Source organism: Otolemur garnettii, unplaced genomic scaffold (assembly GCF_000181295.1).
Source record: "Otolemur garnettii isolate 467f Iridium unplaced genomic scaffold, OtoGar3 scaffold00082, whole genome shotgun sequence".
NCBI lineage: Eukaryota > Metazoa > Chordata > Mammalia > Primates > Galagidae > Otolemur > Otolemur garnettii.
The window spans coordinates 7,986,661-8,010,468 of record NW_003852477.1 but is presented as its reverse complement, the minus strand read 5'-3'; the positions used below and the strand labels follow the sequence as shown (position 1 = coordinate 8,010,468).

The window sequence follows — 23,808 nt, the reverse complement described above, 5'->3', positions numbered from 1 at the left end:
GGAGAAGGCTGAGGTCAGATTCCCACATGGGTCCTCTTGTTGCTGTTTGACCCCTGCAAACTGGAGCTTTTATGGGCCCTTTCTGTTGGACCATGCCACTTGCCTCTGGATCCTTACCCCTCCTCGAGTGAGACCCAAGGACTCTTCTATGACTCACAGCCCCTCTCCCACTCCTGGGTGGCCTCCCCCCACCCCCCATGACACCCAGCCCCTCCCCACTCAGAGCAAGTCTCCAGTTCAAACCACAGGAAGCCACACACCGCTTCCTTTTCCTTTTTTTTTTCTTTTTTTTCCCCTATTTTTTCTCCCAGCCCTCGCCCTAAGTGGGCAACCATTCAACCACCCATCTCTTGGTTCATCTGTCCATCCACCAATGTCAGCAGGACCAACCCCCAGTGCCTGGTCACATGACTGTCTCCCACTCTTCCTGTAGCAGGGCAGGTGGCCGCTCAGGTCCGGAGGTCTCCTCATCTAGACCTGAGCAGGAGCCATTCAGGAACCCATCGTCCTTGGGAGCAGCTATGGCAGGTGGTATGGTCTCAAAGGTCTCCAAAGCTGGGGCTTCTGGCTTAGCATGGCCAGGCATCTGGGGGTGGCCATTGGTGGTAGCAGTGGGTAGTAGGCGGGGGCTGAGAGGCAGGCCAAGTCCTGCACGGGGGCCTACATTAGTCACACTCGTGTGAGACACCATTGGGCCATAGCTGTAGCTGCTGCTTCCACTGCGTGCCTTGCGCTTGAAGTCCAGTGCCAGTGTCCAGCGACTCCAAGATTTCTTAATCTCAGCCTGTACCTGTGGGCGGTAGGAGGGTGGGTACTTAGGTGTGCTCACAACCCCAGCAGTGCCCCCATCCTGTCCCTGCAACACCTGGCACTGAATGAAAACTGAGGAGTAGGGTCTACTAGAAAATTCCGAGGCCAAGTAAAAGCCTATCATCCTCAAAACATGGTGCCTGGCTGCAGGCATTGGCATATGTAGAATCTACAGGCTCAAACAGCCCCGAAAGGAGCTGAGTCCCCCAATCTGGGTTACAGAGAATTCAACTGGGGGCTGGAAAGACCCTTGGCTATGCTGGAGATTGAAGAACCCCCAGATCCTAGCACATCCTGAGGCTAAATCATCTGGAAAGACTTCTCTCTGCCTTCAGAATGTCCTCAGGGATTTTCTCAGAACAAAGAAAGAACAGGACAGAAGACAAGACACAAAATTTTGAGGAAGCCCCTGGCACATGTGCCTCCTCCCTGCCCCGCCCCAACCCTGCCTACTGCTTACCTCACCATTACAGAAACAGTATATGATGGCGACAAAAAAGCCCTGTGGAGAGAGGTGTCTGGGATTAGGGGCAACCCCTCCCACTCTTCCCGCCCCTTCTGCCCCACCCACTCTCAGCCAGCCTCAGCTGAGCCATGCACCTGGAAGGAGTTGAAGAGCATCTCATAGTGCATCTGGACTTGCCAGATCGTCCCTGAAATGTCGGTGTACGGCATGGCCATGAAGACGATGTAGTGGACACCAAATAGTGGCATGAGCACCAACGTGGATTTCAGCAGCTTCCTGGGCCGGCAGGGCAGGTAGATCAGGGTCCAGCCACTTCCCCCTCAAGAAGCATTGTGCCACCCCATACCCTGCCAGCCACAGGCTCCAGAAGCTCTGGCCACCATGGGAGAATAAAGCAGTTCGCTTGGGATAACTACTGTCACTAAAGTGTGAAGAGGGCCCCTTGCTTCACAGCAGTGTCCTGGAATGGACCACAAATTATAGCCTCCCCCCCGTCCCTGCTGGCCCCTCAGATGGCATGCACTCACCCTCCCATGCCCATTCCTGAGAGTTTCAGCTGAGCTGTGGCCTTCTTGGGGCCACCCACTTCTCACCTGTCACTTGGGGTCCCTGTGACCAGCTCTTTGGGGAAAGGTCTGGGTTTGTCCCACCCTTGCAGACCCCAACTCTAGGTCTTAGGGTGCCCCAGGGCCTCCAGAAATGAGACAAGATACCTGGGGCTGGCCCGTTGGGTGGGTGGGGATAGCTAGGGAGTCAGAAGCTGGATACTTCTCTTGCCTTTGTCTTTCCTGTGTACGTGGTACTTGGATTCAGTGACCCCTGAACTCTATCCCCAGCTCTGAGGAGCCAAGGTATGGCAGGCATGGCTCACCGGTACTGCTGCCGTGTGTCACACCGGCCAGCGTTGGTCTCCCGTAGCTTGGTGGCAAGCACCCGGACGATGTTGCTGAAGAGGATGAAGTTGAGCTGTGGGAGTGAGGGAGGCTGGGTCTCGAGGCTGCGCCCAATGGGGTGGGGCAAGGACTCTGGCTCATGGTCCTGCCACAGGCCCTGCTCCGCTATGGATCTCTACGTGGCTCTTTGGGCCCTTGGCTTCCCTATTTGGACTAAAGTGGCGATCAGGTGGTCCTTGGGCTTTTGTGGCTCGCACCCTGCTGCAGATCTCTGTTGGGACTGGTGATGGGGCCCAGGTGCACACTCCTACCCACCCCTGCTCACCACAATGGAGGCCAGGATGGGCACCTGGATGATCCACTTCTTATTCCCAGAGCTCAAGTCCCAGCACCTGGGGAGAATGCGGCATTAGCTCCCTCCCCTTCTGTTCCCATCTTAAGCCAGCCCACAGAAGCCTCAGAGTTAAGCTATTCTGACATTAGCTGTCAGAGACACAGGAACAGGAGATGTTGAGTGTGACTAGGACTTAGGGCACCCACATAGGCCTCTTTGCAAGTAGTCCTTTCTGACTCTGAGGGGGTTTCCAGCTAGATGCTGAACTAGACCTCCTGGAGCTGAGGCCACTCAGGGCCAGGGTATAGAAGGTCCTGATTCACGGGGGAAAGAGTACCAGGGGTGTTTCTGGCCTAGCCCTCTTCTCCACCTGGACCTACCTAGTGTTGGCCAGGGTAGCCCTGACACTGACCCATACGGCCACGAAGACAGCAGGCACACCTGTGGGCACAGAGGGGGCAGTGTGTGAGGGGCTGTGGATGCCATCCATACCTCCCACCTCATCCTTGATGACCCCCAGCTCATTCTGTCATTGCTCTGATCCCCTCACCCCAGGGATGTGGGCTGTCTGGTGACAGAGCTATATTCTGGCATGTACTGCCCCACCAGTCTCTCCTTAGGGCTCTAGCCCATAGGACCCAGCTCAGCCCTCTGTCGCCATCTTGGTGCTGTGTCATGTGCAAAACTGTGGGGCACATGTGAAATAGTACAGTATCCTTAATTTATCCAAGTCCTTGGACATTACCCCTTCTCCCATGAAGGGTGCTGCTCCCATGGGGGAACCTCTTATCAGCATTTTTTGTCCCAGAAAACCCCTCCCCCACCAACTTGGTTTAAAAGGTCCTAGCCCTCATGGATGAGGCTGGATAGAGTGGGGGTTTCTGTCCCAGGCAGGGGCCACAGGGGAACCTCTGTATGTCTTGGCCTGAGCCAGCTCAGGTGGTACACAGTACCTCTAAGTGAGCTCCACCTCTGTGAAAGGACTCCTAAGTCCTGCCCCAACTAACTTGATTCTAGACCTGGTACACCCTTGGAGGGATAGGGCATGATCTGAGTTTACAGTAAGGAAATGAGCTGTGACATTTCTGTCTCCCATAGTGCTATGCACTTCCTAATCCACATGACTCCAGTCCACCCGGACACTTCCTAACTCCTGTATCAGCTCCCAGGACCAGGTCCAGGTCTCCTCTAACTCGGGGGCTAGTTATGGTGACGTCAGGGTGAGGATGTGGTGCCAACAGGCAGGGAGGCAGTAGCTGTTGACCTGAGGGCCTCTGGGTGATGAGCACAGAGAGGGCTCCAGCCACCCGGCCCACCCTTCTGCAGTCTGGCCAGTTGCCCCGGAGCCCAGCCAAGCTCTGGAGCTGCCAACAATAATGGACAATTATCAGTAACTAGATCCCAGAGCCATGGGGGGCTGGGATGAGTGCTCAGTCCCAGTAACCCATTCTGCAGACAGGCTGCTGAAGCCTAGATGGTGCTGAGAGGCTGGGCCTATGGCTCTGGGCCATGGACCCTGCAAACCTGCAAGGTTCCCCCAGTCCATCCCAGTGAGGAGATTAGTGGAGTAACAGATGTTGGCCTAGCCCACAGCATTCAAGATGGAAGGACGGTTCCAGACCCCAACTGCCCAGTCTGACCTCTGACCAAGATCCTACTCTGATCATGAGCTGAATCTTGATCTGGAGGTACCTCTTCCTTCTCCTGAGCTGGGCCTCAACCCCAGGTGAATCTGACCTGGGGTCAAGCCCCATTTTGTAAGTCTGGAATGGGGTCAGTCACAGAAGGGTGGCAGGCCTCCCACCTGCTGTCCCATATCCAGGCTATGCTATGGGCACCCTACCTTCAGTAGGTGCCCTCTCCCCCTGCCCCCCCAGCTCCCACCCTTGCCTGCGCCTCACTGCCCCTATGCCTGCATACCCCAGCCGAAGACTGTGAAGCCCCACAGGTACTTCTTCTCTGAGAAGAAGGCCATGAAGATGAGGCTGTGCAGGTACAGCCCCTCCACCAGTATCCAGTAGTAGTTGGTGGCCAGGAAGTAAAGGAAGAAGGTCACAGCCACCCGGCAGCCCGCCTAAGAGACCAGCTGCAGTTAGCCAGAGGGCAGGGCCTGCATCTGGGGAAGCAGGGCTAGGCTGGGTACTGGGAGGGGAAGCAGGGCTGGGGGAGGGGGGCCCGGCTGGTGGGACAGGACAAGTGGTGCTAGCCAAGCAGGCAAGGAGGGGCAGGTGCCACTGGGGGCTTCCTAAGGGGTGTGTGTGGTGTTGTCAGGGCAGGCAGCCAGGTGATGGGGTGGTGTGGCTAGGGTAGGGGATGAGACAGGAGAGGCACTCTTAGGTAGGGAGTCTGGATCATACAGAAACCCTAAGCAGAGGGGCTGGCAGCAGAGCTGAGGGGTGTGAGGAACCCTGTGAGGTGGGTTTGAATGATCTTAAGCTAGTGGTAGTGGCAGGAGATAGGTAGGGGCAAGGGCCAGGCGCACAGGTAGGGGCTTCCACGAAGCCGGTGTGGGCACGCGCGGGTCGCGTAGGGGCACTCACGTAGCCGGCTGCTGCGGCGGACGACGGAGGTGCTTGGGCGATGGCGCGTAGCTCTTCCTCCGCGAGGCGCTCAGCCTCGTTGAGCGTAGTGCCAGAGTAGAGCACCGCGTCCTTGACAAAGATGCTCACCGCACGCAGCATGAAGGACAGGAACAGATGCATGTGGATATAGTTGCGTGTGCAATGCAGCCGCCTGCGGGGCGCGCAACATCACCGTGGGTGGGGGCACGGGGACGTGCGGTGGGCAGGCAGAAAGCTGGGCTGTGCGCAGTGGGTAGGGACCCCAGCGGGGGGGAGGGGTGCAATGAAGTCGGGGAGGAGGCACCTCTGCCCCACCCTTGAGCACGCCCTCCTCCTCTAGGTGGCTTTGCCCCGCCCCTCGTCCCACCCACCTGAAGTAGGCCAGGATGAGCACAGCCACAGTGAGGGAGGCCAGAGACACCGAGTAGCCCACTGTGTAGATCATGCCTAGGCGGTCAAACACCTCCTGTGCAGGTGGGGAGACAGTCAGAGCCCTGGGACTCAGGGTGAGCGTCAGGGTAAGAGGCCAGGTTAAGGTTGCTAGAAAAGTCAAGGTCAGGAGTCAGGGCTATCTCAGGGTCACTAGTGGAGTAGGGGAGAACTTAGAGTCAGGTTGGGGAGGAGGAAGGCTCGCACCCGTTCACGAGTCTCATTAGTCAGGAACTTGACACATTCGGTGTAGTTGGCCCATGTCCGGTTGTGTCCAGGTGCCAGTTCCCAGCTGCCATTTCGGTCACAGCGTCGATAGGCATGGCCTGCAGGTTCGGGGGAACGCCAGGGGAGCAGAGAGAAGTCTGGAGTCACTGAAGCCCTGAGCTCCAAGCCCTGGCATCCCTGTGATCCCCATCCCACTTCAGCTGGCCTTACCTTTGTGATTGAAGTCATAAATGTATTCAGGACAGGGCACAGCTACCACCTCACCTGGTGCCCCCAGTGGCCAGCATAGGATGTGGTCCCACTCAGGCAGGCAGGGGCGCCCTATGCCAGAAACACACGGGAAAGGGGAGAGAGTCAAGTCCATGGTTAGTGACATTGAGTTACCAACACACCTGTTGCTGTTGGTTCCTGCAGGTACAGGTGTGTCCCAAGACTGAAAAAGTGTGCCTTGAGCATTCTGTAGCAGACGTATTATGCCCTTATTCCCTGATGTGCCCCCACCTGGAGTCACAGAATTTACTACAGCCTCTGTGATGCAGGTAGTGGCACTGGCCCCATTTTCCAGATGGGCTAGAGGAAGCCAAGACAGGTGAGTGACTTACTGTGGTCATACAACAGAGGGCCTTGCCCTCCTCACACACTCAGCCCCAGTTGGCCCTTTCTCCTTTCTCTCTGGTCCCACCTTTCAGGTGTCTCTGAAGAAGGCCTGATTCCCAGACTAACTCTCCTTCTGCTAGGAAGCTCCTTATGTGACCCTTCCCTTGGGATCATGAGGGGAGGCAGGAGGTCTGGTTTCTAGTGCCAGCTGGACAAGGAGCTGCCAACCTTACTCAAATGTGTCCCCAATATTTGCATTTCAGTTTCCTCACTGGAAAGTTGGGATTAACCATATCAGCCTGTACTTCTACCACCACTCAAAGCTGCCCTGAGTACCTGCAATGAGACTCCCATGGCCACTTTCCCATGGGGAAAGATACCATCTCCCAAGTCTAATTATTAATGATGAGATTCACAGCAGAGGGACACATCCCACCTTTGGACCCCAGCCTCACTGCACAGATGCTAAGTGACCTTGGAGGTTTCCCAGCCTATGGATCTTCCAGATCCCACCCCCAGCCTGCAGCCTCTTTCTCTCCCCGTGTAGGGCTCCAACCACAGGACTCTCCAGCCATCCTGGAAGGCTGCCTTGATGGTGGGACTCGCCCAGTTTGGTGAAAGGCTCTCTGTCCTGGGCGCCATATTCCCAGCCCCGCCCAGCCAGGCCCACAATTCCCTCTGGTCCCCAGGGAGCCACAGGGTGACCACAGCCTCCCAGATGTGGCCCATCTGGAATCCACTGCCCACCCAGCCGGTTCAAACCAGCCCTGTGGCCAAAGCTTGGGCTCTGTGTTTGTCTCTCCTCATCTCCCTCCCTCCCTTCTCTTCTCTCCACTGTCTCTGCCCCATCCTTCTGCTGCTGCTCTCTCCTCCTATTCTCTTTCTGTCCTCACTATGTGTCCTGGTGCACCTTCTCTGATACACTGAGTTCTAAGCCTTCGATTTGTGACTGCTGGTCCCCTTTCTCTCTCTGTAACTCTGTCTTTCTTTATCTCTGTCTTTATGTCTCTCCCTCTTTCTGTGTGCCTCTCTCTCTGTCTCTGTGTATCTCTATGTAGGTGGGGATACAGCCTTGGATCTACCCCTGGGGTGGTGCTGGGTGACTTTTCTTTCTCTTTTTTTGAGACAGAGTCTCAAGCTTTCACCCTGGGTAGAGTGCCTGGGCATCACAGCTCACAGCAATCCTAGACTTTTGGGCTTGAGTGATTCTCTTGCTTCAGCCTCCCAAGTAGCTGGACTATAGGTGCCCACCACAACAATACCCAGCTATTTTTTTGGTGCAGTTATCATTGTTGTTTTAGCAGGCCCAGGCCAGGTTCAAACCCGCCAGCCCTGGTGTATGTGGCTGGTGCCCTACCCACTGAGCTACGAGCTAGGAGCACTGCTGGGTGACTTTTCTATGTATATCTCCCTGGGCCAGAGCCCATTCCACTCACCTACCCCCCACATGCTGCCTCCTAGGTTCTGTCTCCTCCTAGCCCCTTCCCTGCTTTCCTGGGGAGTGGGCTGCAGCCTTTTACTTTCCACAGTAGGGGATCATATGAGGGGGCAGAGTGGTGAGTGGTAGGAGTGAGCAGGCCCACGCCCATGTCAGATAGATGCGTGGAAGCACGTGTGTACCTTGGTGCCTGCTGCCAGTGAATGGCTCCTTGTCTTCCTCTGACTCAGGGTAGAGCTTCTCAGATGCCTTCTCTTTCCTGGGCTTCCCCGATGTGGATGCAGATGTCCATCCCTTGTCTGATTCCATTATGTCAGCTGGAGAAATCAGGGTAATTATAGCTGTCAGTTGTGCTATAACAGGAGGTACCCTCCTGCCTCCAACTCCCCTTTTGAACAATGAGGTTTTTTTCTCTGCCAGGCTGATAACTGAGATGATGGGTGACAAAGTGCCCATCAAAGTGCACAAACTGTAAAGTGCTTGCCAGGTGGAAAAGTAAAAAGAAGAGATGGAGATTTTCAGCCCGGGTTCCAATAGGAGTAAATCCATGTGAGTATAGGATCAGCTAGTGGTCTGAACAGTAAACATGGGTGAGACAGCAGAGGTGTTGCCCTTCCACCCAAAAGTCAGAGCAAGGGCACACGGGAGTGAAGACCCCACCAGGGGGCGCATAGTAAAAGTGGACAAAAGGGGAGGAGATGTTCACAGACTCATTACACAGCAAAAATGAAATGACCAGAGTGCTGTGCAGGTGAAGCAGCTAGCAATGAGGAAGACAAAAGCAAGGTGGTGTAGTTTGTCAAAGTGGACAGACAAGGCCACCTACCCTATCCTATTCCCTGCCCCAGGATGCTTGAGTAAGGGATTCACAGCTTCCACAGTGACCCTGGAGACTCATCTGAGACAGGGCCTGGCCTTTCTCTCCATTGGAGAAATGCCATAGGTCTATCTTCCCAACTGCAAATCCTCCACATTACCTGCTTCAGCTACAGCCCAAGCCAGGGCCCCTGAGCCTCCCAAGCTGGGGTCTATGCCAGTGATGGGAAACGGAGTCTTGGCGGCCTAGACTTGGATGAGAATTGCTGTGTCTGTTTCCCTGCCTCCATCTTCAGACATCAGTGTTGAGGGGTGGGTAGCAGGATGAGGGAAGGAGAAGCTTCATTATGGATGGGGAGGGGGCAGAGAGAGGCTTCCCCCAGGTTTCCACAACTAGGAAGAAGGCTAGGCTCAGAACCCAGAGTGAGAAGGGCCAGGTCCACATGATCCTCCAGATCTTGATATGTCTGGGAACCAGTGGCAGGTGGGGCTGTGACTGCAGAGACTATATGAAGCTCTGTGAGCTTGTACTTAGGTCTGTGTGCTACAGAGTGTGTATGTCATTGTATGCGTGCGTTCTGGGTGTGTGTCAGTGTTGTTCCCCTCAGCAGCCTAAGTGCCAGCTCAGGGGAGGATGTTTCTCTTGTAGGTTTGGGCCTCTTCAGGTTGATGAGATTAAGCAGACAGACACCAAAGGCCTGGGTGGATGCTAATGAGGACCCATCTTGGTTTCCAGGAAATGAATTCAAGGAAGTGGGTGGGGAAGAGCCCAGCGTGAGAGGGAGTACAGGAGCAGTCGAATGAGGTGCTGCTCCCCTTCCTGGAGGCAGGGGTCCCACAGAGAGGCTGTGCTGGTGGGAGGGAACCCTCCTTACATAGATCAAGCATCCTATCCAGGTCAAGCACCCTCCCTGCCAGCTGATGACCATAACTGAGTCTGAAATATCCATTCCTATTCCTCTATCCTCACCCTGGCCCATCCAGCCCCACAGACCGTCAGTTCTCCCCACCCTGGAGACCTCTTTCTGGATCCATCTTTCTGGATTTGGCTCAGCTAACTCCTCCTTCAGGAAGCTGTCCCAGGCCACACTGTTGCGGGCTGGCATCCTAGTCACAGTTCCTGATCCTGCTTGCCCCACTAGACTTTCGGGATGATTCGGACTTCAACTGCTACCAGCCCAAGAGGGGAAGTCCTGCACTAAGGCTCTTGCCATCCCCACTCCCAGCCATGTGTGTGTTGAGAGAATGTCAGTGGGGGCTGAGGATATCTGAGGGCTGATGTCGGGCAGCTCAGGGACTTTGTCCACAGGACTTAGGGCAAGCCTAAGACTACCTGAGACTGCTGACTCCACATTTGCATGACCCACTCTACTTTTGGCCCTCACTTTGGCCTGGCCCCCTTATCTGAGTCCACCCTCACCCACACTGTTCACCTGTTCTACACCCAACCCTCATCTGGCACTGCTGACCCCATCCCCAGAACCTCCTCATCTGGCCCCGCTCCCACCTGGCTTCCACAGGACTTCTTTGAGCCGCTTCTCACACTGGGCCTGGGCACGGTGCAGCAGATAGATCTGTTCCTCTTTAGTCATGACGTCATCTGCGTCCACCTGTCAAGCCGAAGGCCAGACCCACAGGCAAGACTCTTCAGTGCAGCAGTGGTCCCAGAGCTATCCCAACCTCCCAGAGGGATCCCTGTTTTGTAAAGGCTGTGACTCTATAGGGAATGTGGAAAGCCTGCCACATGAGGAAAATCTGCCCTACGTAGCTTCCAATTTACAGATAGGAAGCAGTGGCTCCAGGAGGTAGGGCCTACTTAATCAAATGGAAAAAGGAGGGGGCTGTCCCCTGCCTGCCCGCCAGTAACCCTGTGGGCTACAGCCTCTAATGTTCTCTGTCTGGTTCTTTCCCCAGGGGTACATGGGAAAAGGATGGAATGTCCCAGAGTGGATCCTCACAGGATCCTGGCTGCCTGCTGGGGACCTGGATGTGTGTGGGGTGGATAAGGAGTGGTGAACTCTGGAAAGACAAACCCAGCCTGGATTCCTTTAATCTTGGAGCCCTGGGGAACCTTGGGAGTTATCAGTTTCCATCCTGGCCCAGCTGCCCAGTGAATGCTTTCTCCAGTGAATGGTGAGTGTCTCAGCCCCTCCCACTTAGGGTCCCAAGAAGATGAGTGGCCAGAATTGGGTTGGGCACTCCTACTGGTTGGAGTCTCCCTCATTCCATTGCCTATCTAGGTGCTCCCTCCATCTAAGGAGACCCTGTGTTCTGATAATATGGGACAGGCCTTTGCCCCTCCTGTTCTTTGCCTGGCATGTCCTCCTTTCCCTTCCTTTCAACTTGCACACACATTGGCTGTCACCAACTAGGACTCACTGACATCCTTATAAGGAGGGAAATAAAACATGGGGCAGGGGTCTGGGTGGGGGAGTGTTTCATCCTACAAAGGTGACCGCTGGGAAGGATCTGAGCCTCTGTTCCCCTGACTTGAGAGGAGTCAGAGGGTGAAGGCAGCATCCTGCTCTGGGAACAGCTCAGTATGTCCAACCCAGCTGCCCCCCCCCCCCCCCCCCCCCCCCGCCCATGAGTGTGACCCACAAGGGGTTAATGTATTCCCTGAGACACCCCCCCAGAGTGGGGCTGTGATGCCCTCAGACTTCCCAAGTCACAGCCACATCTGCTCGGACCCTTAGGCAGGGCCATGTCCCCAGGTGACCCACCCAAAAGCCTGTGCCCTCCGGACTCCAGAGCCTCATCCCCTTAGACCCTTGACAGGCAGAGCTGCACCCCCTCAGACAGCCGTGGCAGGACCAGGCCCCTTCAGGCACAGCGGAGCTGCCCAGGGAGGGACAACCAGGAGGAGGCAGGCGGGGAAGGGGCTGGCCGGCCGGTCAGGGAGCTCGGCTGCAGGGAGAAGTTAATTGACCGCGTCTCTTGGCGGCAGCAGCGAGGGCTTCCAGGGCCAAGGAGTCTCCAATTGGCTCAGCGGGTCTCGAGTTCTGCTGGTTTCACTTAGCAGAACAGCGTCCCCGCCTGTGCGCGTGCGCGTGCGCGTGCGAGCAGGGCGCACCCCCGCAAGCCTGCGCGCACGCTGTCGGGGGTGTGTGCCCCTGAGTGTGTTCCATCTCCTTGTGTTCTCACGTGCGATCGTCCAATATGTAAACTTGGGACATGAGCCTGACGTGCTCTGAACAGGTCAGCGTATGCACGTCTGTGAATGTGGTGCGGTATCGGTTAGCATTCTCATCTGTGGCTGTCCTGTGCTTAGGTATGTCTCTGGGGGCCATGGGGGACCCTGAGGTCTCAGCTGGACCCAATGCCCGTAGGCTCTCTGGTGGAAGGAATAGAGTAGATTCTTACGTGCTGGCTGCTGGCCTCACTGGTTCCTCTACCCTACTACCTCCTCCTCCGCCCCCATAGCTATGGCTGAGCTGGCTGGGGTTAAGGGTTAGCAGCAGGGTGATGGGGCTGGAGGAGGCTAACCCCAGCTTGCCTCCAGAATAACTTGAAGCTCTCCTTGTGCTTCTGACATTGGGGATTCAGGCTGCTGAAGGGTCTGATCCCTGCTCCTATTACAGCACCATCACTGCCATCTCCAACGTTGCTACTAACACCCATCAATAACCATCCTCTCATCACCAGCAACAATTACCACCACTAACACCAGCATAACCATCACCATCCTTTCCCAGCAGTATTACCACCACCAGCAGAATATTGCCACTATGAGCACTACTGTTACTATGCATATGACCGCCATCTCCAGCATCACTACTGGTACAACATCATTACCACGGCCACCAGCTCCATTTCCATCACCAGCACCACCCCTCCATTATGACCAGAGGCAGCATCTGCACCATCACCAATGTTGCCAACTGCCAGTAACTACTGTCTACATGATTTTTGCCATCTTCTTGTCTCACTCCCACCCCACGCAGACTCCCCTACTCCTTCTGCCCACCTCTACCCATCTAGATACAGATAATGTACCATATTCTTCCCAGCAGATGCAAAGCTCTTGAGTGACTGACCCAGGCTTATGCAGAGCTCTTGAGTAACTACCAGTCCCCAGAGACTTGCTGACTCACCAGCTCTCTCAATAGACTAGCTTACTATGCGGCCGAGGGTCACAGCTGATGGGCTAGGCTAGAGGCAGGCAGTCAGGGGTTGAAAACTGACCTTTGGTAAACTGATGACCAATACACTCCCTCATAAGCTCATGGGGTCTTCTTAGCTTCCACCTTCTGCTGTTGGCTTCACCCTCTCCATGACCCGGAGAAGGCACACTCCCTTTTCCAGCATCTTGTTGCTATGGTGGGTCTGGGAATGTCTAGGGGAGGGGAGGGTATGTGCTTCCAGCATGCCATGGCCCCCTTTATTCATCCACAGGAGTGGTGGCCCTACCTCTGGCTTCCTTTAACTTTAGGACCTATTTCTCCCTCACCCCAATCACAGACAGCTGCCACTGCAACAAGAATTCAGGTTAGAGTTAAACAGGTACTTTCCCAAGGAGAGGATAGCCCTACACTAATTTCATCCCCCTCTCCTTAGAGTACAAATCCCTTGCTGGGAGTATCTTCCCCGCTGCCCACTCCCAGCCCCATTCACCCCTCCTTTTCCTCATCCAAGGAAATTCTGCCACCAGCACTGGAGCTTGGATCCACCTCCACACATGAGTGGCTTTGCATCTTTGGGAAAGTTGCTTAATCCCTGCATCTCAGTAACATCAGGGTAATATAGGGCTGTTGTGAGGATTAAATGAGGTGCTGTATGAAAAGTCAGGGCAGGTATGGGTCTCAGGACAAGCTGGTTGCAATTGTTGCAACTACAATTCATGACTCCCCACCCCATGGGTCCTCTGCTGCCAAGTGACAGGGGTGTCTTCAGGCCAGAGACCCGGGGTCTGGGTAGATGCCTGGGTCCAGGGGGCAACAGGGAGGGGTAGACAGCAGGTGGGACCTCTGGGAGAATTGTGGGTAGAGGGCTGCTGGGTAAGGTGTGCTTAGCAATCTTTGGGGGTTGAAAGACACCCCAATGACTCTTTGTATTTCTGAATCCATCTTAGACTCACACAAAGTCACTGTCAGGGCCCTTTGAGCTTAGGTATGGGGGCGGGCAATAAAAGGACCCTATCCCCTTTCTCTTCTGTAGCTGAGGAGGCCTTATCTCCCGGGCATGAGGGGGAAAATGCTGAGAACTATGATTTGTACCTTAGCCTGACATCCTCCTGTCTGACACTCCCTTCCCTCCACCCCACCAACCCCTTTCCCTTAGAGTATTCCTGGCTTCTTGGCCCAGCACCAGGGTGCAGAGGACACAGACTTATGTCACCTTATATCCAGAAAGTCCGCAGATCTCTTGGGTTTCAGGGGTGAGGGTCCTGACCAGGGGTCACTTTGTCCATACCCACCACTGGTGAAACTACCCAGTCTTGCAGCAGGTATCCTATATCTCTACCCACCCCCACCAACATCCCTACTGTGGCCTAAGATTTGGGCTGGTATGACTTCCCCTTCCCCAACCATCATAGATAGGGCTCAGCTTCAATGCTCTCTGCTCTAGTGCGCCCTCCCCCTGTTGAGTCTCAGTAACATCAGGGTAATAATAGGGCTGTTGTGAGGATTAAATGAGGTGCTGTATGAAATGGCGGGGCACATATGGGTTTCTGTTTTAGGAGCTTTACCCATGTTTCCTTCACATTCTACCATATCCCCATTTTACAAACAGGGATACTGAGGCTGAGAGTCTCAGATAGAAAGAGGAGGGTCAGAAATGGGGCAAAGGTCCACTTGACACTTAAGCAGCAGCCCTAGGGAAAAGGAAAGAAAAGAGGCAATACCCAGCCACAGAGTCCTTCTGGGTTGTATCCTTTGCTGTAGCAAGCAAGCCTCTCTTTGCAGACCCCCAAGCCAGACTTCTCAAACATAATTTAGAGGTGGAAGTAGATACAGAGACGATGATGGTGATGGCAGCTGGTCCCCAGTTCTAAATGAACAGAGGACAGTTAGGGTTTTTGATGCCTTCAGCAAAGTCAGAAGGAGAAAACCTTGGCTAACAGGGGACCCCTTCATGACCTCCTGGCCTTCCTGCAGCCCTCCTTCAGGTTCCAGTACTGGGACCCATGCTGGCATAGGTCATTGTCTCCCATGCCAGCTGGCTAGTACTGCTACCCCATCCCTTGCTGCCCTCTGTCTGTCCGACTGGCCCGAGCAGGCTCCTCATCCTGCCCTACCACTGCTGACAAGTGCTGACTTTTCCTCCCCCTTGCCAGGCCTTCCTGAACAGGCTGCCTGTGTTTGGGGCTGGGAGGGGCTGGGGGGAGGCACTGTGATGCCTCTCATCCTGGCCAGCCAGCGTGGCCGCCTTCAGGGCAGGCAGTAGGATAAAACCTGGGATGGCAGAGTTGGCTCCTAGGACCCTATGGGTCTTCACAACTGGCCCCTACCTGGGCTGGGGACCAACATCTGGAAGGATGGTATGGGCTAACTAAACCTATCCTGGTTGGCAGAATGGGGTCCTGTCAGGTCTACCCTTGGGCACAAGGCTGGGCTTAGAGTTGGGTTCTTAAGGGTTGGAGGTCTATGATGTCTTTGTAAGCCTGAGCGCCTTCTCCCAGTCACATAATATTTTTCAGAAAAGTTCAGGGGTCTGTTAAAGCCTCACCCCACCTTTTCTTTTTCCTGGGGACGCTCTTGAAATAGCTACCTTCCTGATGTGGTGGCTGGACCAGGGAGTGTCCCCAGAAGGCCCACAACAGGAATCTGGGGGAGGCTGCTTGACGCCTCATTAAAACATTCCGAAGAAAACCCAAGTTCCCGGGAGGGCTAGGCCCCCCCCTACTGCTCTGTCCACAGGCAGTTCTGAGAGCTGGGGTGGTGATGGTGGTGGTGTTTAAGAGCAGGTGATATAAAAAGCTTCAACAAATCAATACAAAGAGATAAATAACCCAATAGAAAGATGGGTAATGGCTCTGAGCAAGCTCTCTTAGAAGATGGACAATAAATTAATGTAAAGTCCAAAAGTCATTGGTAATCAGCAAATTAAAATGACAAAGCACACCAATGTTCATCTCTCCAAATGGCAAAGGTGAAATGGAAAGAATCCTCACAATATCCTATGAGGTAGAAGGTGTGAGGAGAGAGGTCCTCCTGGTCAGTCTTGGTGTTACGAGTATAAATTGGCACACACTCTTTGGAGGGCAAATCGGCTGTGCCTATTAAAATAAAAATGTGCATGTTCTAAAACCCAGCAATGACAAAATCTAGAAATATCCTACTGGGAAAGAGTCACATGGGGACACAATAGGGTATTTCAAGGAGCTTCCCTGTCACCATTTGGAATCATACACAACTAATGAAAGTATGCAAAAGCAATCTAAATGTATATTTCTAGGGACTGCATAAATAAATCCCAGGTTTCAGAATACCACGTAGCATTAAAAAAAGATAGCTTTTTATATTTACTGACATGAAAATCTCTAATACACACCTTTAAGTAAAAAATGCATATGGCAGAACCCTATCTAAAAACTGATGCCATTTATTTAAAAATCATGAACCAGACAAAAAGAAAACAAAATGAAACTATCTATTTAACGAGTGCACAAAAAAGTACCCTTTAGAAGCATACAGAAAGAGATATGGAGGACAAACCCTCTACCCAGCCTGTTAGACATGGTTTTCCCCGGAAAAGGGAATGAGGCCTGGGAATGATCACAGGGAGTTCTGTTTAAAATGTATTATGTGACTCTTTCATAAGAAAGAACATATTCATGTATTAGTTACAAAGTTAAAAATAAGAAAGTAAAATAATAGAAGGATTTAATTTTTTAAAAAGAAAGAAAAAGAAAACCCAGAGTAAGACATGGAGATATCTTGCCAGCAGCAACTCTCACACTGCTTTGGAGGAAGGAGCTCAGTATGGAAGTCTGAAGACAGGGATTCAAATCCCACTGTGCCACAGACTGGCTGTAACACGTCCCTTAGAAACCTTTCATAAACTGGCTGGCTGAATGGATAGAATGAGAAAACATTTGTGACAAGTTCTAGCTCAGAATCAGGGGACAGCCAGTGTTCAATACATGTCCTTCCTATCTTCAAAAGTGAGCTTCATGGTCAAGCTGCCCCTGGAGCAGGCTGGGGTTCCCATACATCCCTAGCCTGAGAGTCCTCACCACTGTCTCTTCGGAGTCCTACCCAGGGGTCAAATCTCCGCACATGAGGCCTGTTCCACTGAGCTTCAGCCTTGAGGGTCCTTATGATGAGGCATCCCCAAGGTCAAGAGTGCCCCTTTGCCTTCTACTCACAATGTAGGGACCCATCCCCTCCTCCCAACTTCACCCTTCTATCACCCCAGCCCTGGCCTCCCAGGTGCTCTTTCCTGTAAGGCATAGTGGGACCAGCTAAGTCTGGCTACAGCCAGCATCTTCCTTGTGCCATGATCTTTGGCCTCTCAAATATGAGGTCAGTGAAAATATGAGCCTGGTCTTGGGGGCTGGCTGGGCAGGTTGTATACAGGTTTGGTGACAAGGGTGATCAGATTAAGTTGACGGGTTTGGAGTGCACTAGTGCAGCTGAGCCCAGGGGGCCCACAGGACATTGAATGGGTGAGTAGGCTGCATCTCTGCCTCTCAGTCGAAATCCTCTAGTCCTGAAGCCAGGGAGTGTCCAGTGAACTCACATGCTCCCACAAGGTCCTGCAGCAGGCCCAGCATTGGCATTTCTCTTCCTACCTTACCCTCAGCCATGGAACAAGGCAAAGGCAGCAGATTCTCTGCATATACCGCAGTTTCCCTGGAGAGCAGCGTGGGGCTCCACGTACCCATATCCTCCCACACATAGAAGCACAGGGGTTGCCACTTAGTTGGCATGAGATAAAAAATGGTCGTTGTGTAATTTGGGTCAGTTAAAAATGAGGACAATGGAGGCCAGGCACGGTGGCTCACACTTGTAATCCTAGCACTCTGGGAGGCCGAGGTGGGTGGATTGCCTGAGCTCACAGGTTCGAGACCAGCCTGAGCCAGAGCAAGACCTCCCATCTCTAAAAATAGCCAGATGTTTTGGTGGGCACCTGTGGTCCCAGCTACTCAGGAGGCTGAAGCAAGAGGATTGCTTCAGCCCAAGAGTTTGAGGTTGCTGTGAGGTATGACACCACAGCACTCTATTGGAGGGTGCCAAAGCGAGAGACTGTCTCAAAAAAAAAAAAAAATGGGGACAATGGCCAGGCTCGGTGGCTCATGCCTATAATCCCAGCACTCTGGGAGGCCAAGGTGGGTGAATTGACTGAGCTCGGGAGTTCAAGACCAGCTTGAGCAAAAGTGATATTCCCGTCTCTACTAAAAATAGCTGTGAGTTTTGGCCAAAGCCTATAGTCCCAGCTACTTGGGACGCTGAGGCAAGAGGATTGCTTGAGCCCAAGAGTTTGAGGTTGCCATGAGCTGTGATGCCATGGCACTCTACCGAGGGCACAGAATGAGACTCTGTCTCAAAAAAAGAAAAGTTCTTCAGATGGTTGTTGGGAAGATTAAACAGGGTAACACATATGAAGGCTTAGCACAATGTCTGGCAAGTAGAAAGCACTACAGGCACATTTATTAAATACAAATAAGAAATAATAGACCTGAGTACACATAAGCTGGAAAATGCACACACAGGTACATACAGCTGTGCTCTATAAGTCATGTGCTGACCCAAAACTTTACCCACACAAGAACTCACATGGGAAATCAGACACTCACAACCACACAGATGCAGAAGAACACTATGCCCAGAGTCCTACACAGCCCTCTCTGACACACAGATGTACTCTCAGGACATCTACACCCACCACCTTGTCTACTCTTTGGACAGTCACATGCACACATATATGTTCACATACATAGCTCACTGAGAGAAGCATGAGGAAATGGCTTGGCCCCCTAGAGTTCGCCAGAGTTTGGAGCGCTCTGCAGTTTTCCCATCTACAAGTCCTCATAGGGGCTCTGTCTTTGGCTTTAGGGAGCTTTTGCTAAGGCTCAGAGTGCAAGGGCATGGGCACAGGTGAATAGGGAGTGCTGAGGACCACAGACCAAGGGAGAGCCTCAGATAACTGGGTTCTTAAGTAAATAAATGTTTCCTTCATGTCCTCTTTCAAGATGGGGCAATGGAGGTATGGAGAAGAATAGCCTAAGGTTACACAGGGATTTGGCAGAGAAGGAGGAATGGCTGAGGTCTTGCCTCCCTGCACAGGACTCTGTGCTGGGTAGGGAGCTGTTGCTGGTTAGGAGGAGACTGCCCATCTGCCCCTCTCTCTAGAAGGCAGAAGCCCCTACCTGGGTGGGGAAGGGACTTTGAAGTTAGGCACACAGGTAGATAGCCTCTGCACAAATGGACTGGTCCCCAGGATAGGGCTGCTGTGAGATGTGACTGAGGGGATGGGACACCCGCCTCACCAAGAAATGGACCCTAGGCCCTAGGCCAGGATGAAGAGGGGCTTGCTGTCCCCTCTGTGTTCCAGGTCTCTGCCTCTGCCTGCCTGTCCCTGTTTCTCTTTACTGTTCCTGGTCTGTCCACCCCTCCTGCTCTGGGGAGCTCTCACCCCCACTCCCTTTGTCTCTGCCTCTCCCTAGTCTTCCCTATCATTCTGCCTCTTAGTGTCCACTCTCAGGGGAGTGCACAGTATTCCCAGGGGTCTCCTCACTTACCAGAGTCCCCCTCAAGCCTTCTTCTCCTGAAGGGGTGTACTGTGAGGTCAGTTTCCTTCAGGGCACTGCCATCCCTCCTCCCTGGACAAACAGCTTCAACTCTGGGTAAAACTAGACATATGTGCATGCAAGTATGTATGTGCATGATCATCAGAGGTGGAGGGGCCCCTAAATCTTACCCCTTGCCTGGATTATTCTGGCCTCAGACCTAGATCCCCATGTTGGAGATTGAAAACAAAACTTGCAGAAAACAGAGGTCCCCAAAGCAGTTTGTGGGATTCCACACTTGGGCCAAACACAGACTCCCTCTCGATCACACTGTCATCTTTAAGGGAGATACAGCCATGGTGTTCATGTCCCAATCAAAGATTTCCAGACCTGGGACTCCAAACCAAGGCTTCAAAAAGAGAGAGACTTCGGGCATCTAGAACCCATGGTCCACACATCCCAGAGATAGCAGGCACCCAGAGGGGACTCTCACAGAAAAGTTAAGTCTTATGCGGGAACTCCAAGACTCCGTGCCCTAGACCCATCTCAGGGACCCCAGAGGAAGCCCGCAGCCTGTCCTGGAGTGTTGGCGGCGGAGGACTTACCAGCGCATATGCGGAGCTGAGCACTGGGCAGCAGAGCAGGAGCGCCAGGCCGGGTGTGATCCGGGCGGCCCCCATCGCCACCGCCTAGGGCCGTGTCCCTCGGGGCAGCCGCCGCCGCCGGCCCTGCTAGTGGTGGGGGGTGCAGAGCTGCGTCAGGCTGGGCAGCCCCGCCCACGCCCGGCCTAGGGGACCCCGGCGTCCCGGCGGCCCGAGGCCCCGGGGCCCGGTGCGGGGCCCATGCGCTGAGGGGTAGCGAGCGAGAGCGCAAAGGAGAGAGGGAGGGTGGGAGGGAAGGAGGGAGGCAGCCGGAGGCCGGGAGGGCGGCGGGCGGGCGCCGAGCGCGGCGGAGCGGCCCGTCTGCCTTGGAGCGGAGAAATCACATCCATATGGCCGGGCCCCCCGCCCCCGGACCGCCCCCCGCCCCCCTCCCGCACCGCCTTTTCTTTCTTTTTTTTCTTTTGGGGAATTGGGAGCTGTGGCTTCGCCCCACGCCCAGTGGGGGAGGGGGCGAGGGAGGGGTCGGGGTCGCGGTCTGCAGGGGGCGAACAGGGCTGTTATTTTTAGCTCAGCGGCTTTCCGCAGTAGGGGAGTCCGGACCGGACTGGGGGCATGTTTTGAGCCGCGCGGGGCGTGTAGCTAGGGGACGAGATCCCAACTTTGCATCGACACTGAGCCCTTCAGTGTTCAAGACGCCAGCTCTTAGCCTTTTGGCCCCTTAGGCCCCCATCTCCTCGGCGGCGTCTACCGCGCCCACTCCCCATCCTCGACCAGAGTCTGGTTCGCGCCCGCGCGGCTTGAGCGCGCTAGCGCCCGGATGCTCTGTCTGCCTGTCTGTCAGTCCGTCTCTAGCTCCCCCAGCCTTGGCCTCAGTTCTTCCAGCGGCCCCAGCTCAGTTTCGGTCACTCCCTCGCTCTCTCCCTCCCCTCCCCCTTCTCTCTCTACGAAAACATTTGCAAGTTTCCAAAAAAGCCACCGAGTCTAGCGGCTCTGCTGTGCTCCGAAGAGGCGCAGCCGACTGACACCGAGACAGCCTAGCCTGGCTGCCCCGGCCAGGCCGGGAGTGATCCCTACCCCAGCCACCTCCCTTCGGCTCCGGCCCCCGGCCCCGACTTACTCTGAGCACGCCGCCGCGGCCCCCGCCTTGCCATGGATGTCGGGGCCCCCCCGACAGCCTCCCCAAGCTAGCGCCCCGTCCGCGGCCCCGGGGGGACTTCATGGAGCTCTCGGGATGCCCCCTGGCCGGCGTGACCTCCAGCGCCCCCCGCCCGGCCGCTGCTCCGAGCCACCGCCCGCCGCGCGCGTCCCTTGCTTCGGCGTCTGCTGCTCTTTCTCCTCCCCCCCCCCCTCGCCGCGGCCTGGGCGCCTCTTCCCTCCCCTGCGCGCTCCCTGGGCCTCTCCCGCCTCTACCCATCCCGGTTGCCTCCGACGCGGATGTGTGAAGGGGCAGAGCAGAACTCACTGTCCCCTGCCCCAGGACATTTCTCTAGAGGTCGTGGCCCGGGGTACTACACCAGTGGGATGTGAGTGTTGGGGGACAGGGCGGAGGTGGGGGGGACTCTGACATTTGAACCCAAGAACTGAGCCTGGGATGCTGCCGCCGCTTCATTCTCTTCTTTGCTAAAGCACGGACTTTTAAATTTTTTCTAATGGTCTGGCTGGTAAATAAGGACCCGAGAAGCAGGCCCTTTTCACCGGAGCATCCATTGGAGAGGCCGCCCAGTGTCCCGCGCGGCCCCGGTTTGCAGTGCTGTCTGTCCGCCAGCTGGGCTCCGACTGGGGCTGGGTCGGGGTCCCTGGGGAGCCTGCTCTGCTGCCAGCTCTGAGCCTGGCCCGGCCGCGGCCACCCCCACCTCGCCCCCCACTCTCAGTTCCATCCCCCAGAAGGTGGGTCTGTTCGGCCCTAGACCCGCCCCCACCCCTGCCCAGGTCTCCAGCCGCAAGTCTCACTCGCTCCCTGCCCAGTGTCTCTATGGGTCCCAGTCTCGCCCCATTCAGCTGCTGGCCAGGCCTCTTCAGCTCCGCCCCCAGCTCCAATCTTGGCAGGCTGCAATTCCTGGGGCTCAGCCCCAACACTGACCCTTGAGCTTCACTTCCCTCATCCCACCCACAAATACTTTCCACCAGCTTAGTTCTGCTGGGGACCCTCAATTTAGGGGAAGGGAGAGGGGATCCTAGGGGTCTTGGTGGCGAAGCCTGAGCTGTGAAAGGAGGGGTCCCTCAACCTCAAGCCTGTCACCTCTGGGTACCAGGTGGGGAAGCTGATACTGAAGGAGGGGCTGGAATGCCTGGAAGGTCGAGCTTTAAGAATGGTGGGAGGAAGCCAACTGTAAGTGGTTGTGGAAAATATTCACTGGGCTAAGTGGCAGCCTTTGCTTGTCAACTTACCAATCGTGTGTCCCAAAACTCTCTCACTGTCTGGGCCTCAGTTTCCTCATCTGTAAAATGGGGGAGTTGACCAGTTGATTCAAAGGGCACTTTTAACTTTACTGTTTAGTGCCTCTGAGGGTGGGTGTCCAGGTCAGTGGGCTGCAGGGGCTCTCCAGACTAAGCCTGTGGAAACTGAGCTTCTCAGAGCCCCTAAATTTGCCCTCTAAACCTCAGTATGAATGGACCCCAAGCCTAATCCAGCTCAATCCACCTCTTCAGACTCAAGCCCACCCATCTTCCAGACTGCACCCATAGCTGTCTTCCCCACAAATTTCTATGGCTGCACCCCTCGTCCGTGTCACTGCCCTCAAGTTTTCTGACTTGGCATTGAAGGACAGTGCTGTTTGAGACAGTTTCCTCCAAAGATGACTCTCTCCAACTGGCACTGTCAACTAGATTCCTGGCCTTCTCTCTACATTCACTCCCCTGTCTCTATCTTAGTTGTTTCCTCTGCTTTGTGTAAAGGATGCCCCCTCTTTGTGTCTGCATGTGATCCATTACTGGAGTGACTTTGAGTTCAGGCTTCCTCCTATGCTCCTTGGAAACAGGAACAGAGATCCAGGTACCCCAGAGTGAGCACCCAAAGAATAGTTGGGGTTCTTCAGTGTTACATTTTGATGGTCTCAGCTTTATGTCTCTGTTTCTACATGACTCTATGTTTTATTGTTCTATGACAGTTGACCTCCCACCCCCCTCCCTTGGTGATGAGAAAAGAACATTCATGGAGTGATTGGAAGGACTGAGAGGTAACATAGGGGATGATGGGGTGAGGCAGTCCTCAGTTCTGACATGAGAAAGCTTAAGATTTGAAAACAAATAATATTTGTACTTGGGAAGACCGGGCGGGCTGTAGATGGGGCTGCAGAGAGATCTGATGGATTATGGGTCTCTTAAGGGCATCCCCCTAGCTGTACTTATAAACTTATATGCCTCACCCTAGAATCCCCTGCTGGACATTCCACAGCTGTGGGTGGGGCCACTGATCCCTTAATTCACCCTCAGGCCTCTGGTTAAAGTGCTACCATGAGGGTAGAGGTGTCATACATTAACTGGTAGCACCCTAGCACCTAGCAGAACCAGCCTGAGCTTCTTGGTCAGGCCACAGGGCCTTGGGGTCAGTTTCTGGTTAGTTTCAGGTCAGTTTCAATGGGGTTTGCAAAGGCCTTGCTGGAAGTGAGGAGTGGGAGTGAGTTCTTGTCTCTGATCCCCAGCCTGGGGCCCAGAAGGAGGAGCCAAGGTGGTTAAGAAGGTCAGAACTCAGGGGCTGGGCCCTGGCTCCACCCCTACTGGTGTGGCAGTCCCAGACTGACAAGCCTCTGCAGCAGCTTCCTCCCCTGTGAGTAGGGCTCTGGACAAGGTACACAGACCCTGAGGCCAGGGTGGGCACTAGACTCCAGTGGGAAAGGCAGAGGCCCAGCTCTCTGAATATTGCAGCTTTCCCTCACTCCATCAGAAAACCCTCAGGAGGCTTGGTGCCTGTGGCTCAAGTGGCTAAGGCGCCAGCCACATACACCTAAGGTGGCGGGTTC

The 23,808-nt window shown here is 54.6% G+C and overlaps 1 protein-coding gene across 1 annotated transcript; it reads right to left on the bottom strand.

Moving 5' to 3' along the window:
* Nucleotides 1-263: 263 nt before the first annotated feature.
* Nucleotides 264-19,975, bottom strand: PTH1R (parathyroid hormone 1 receptor). Its single transcript, XM_003794531.2, has 14 exons — nt 19,853-19,975; nt 10,080-10,182; nt 7,939-8,073; nt 5,932-6,042; nt 5,701-5,819; nt 5,436-5,530; nt 5,044-5,236; nt 4,424-4,577; nt 2,884-2,944; nt 2,495-2,561; nt 2,148-2,242; nt 1,411-1,552; nt 1,271-1,312; nt 264-790 (listed from the first exon to the last, which is right to left on the bottom strand). The coding sequence occupies exons 1-14, from the start codon at nt 19,925-19,927 to the stop codon at nt 404-406; spliced, it is 1,779 nt and encodes a 592-aa protein (XP_003794579.1). The 5' UTR covers nt 19,928-19,975; the 3' UTR covers nt 264-403.
* Between the last annotated feature and the right edge of the window lie 3,833 nt (nt 19,976-23,808).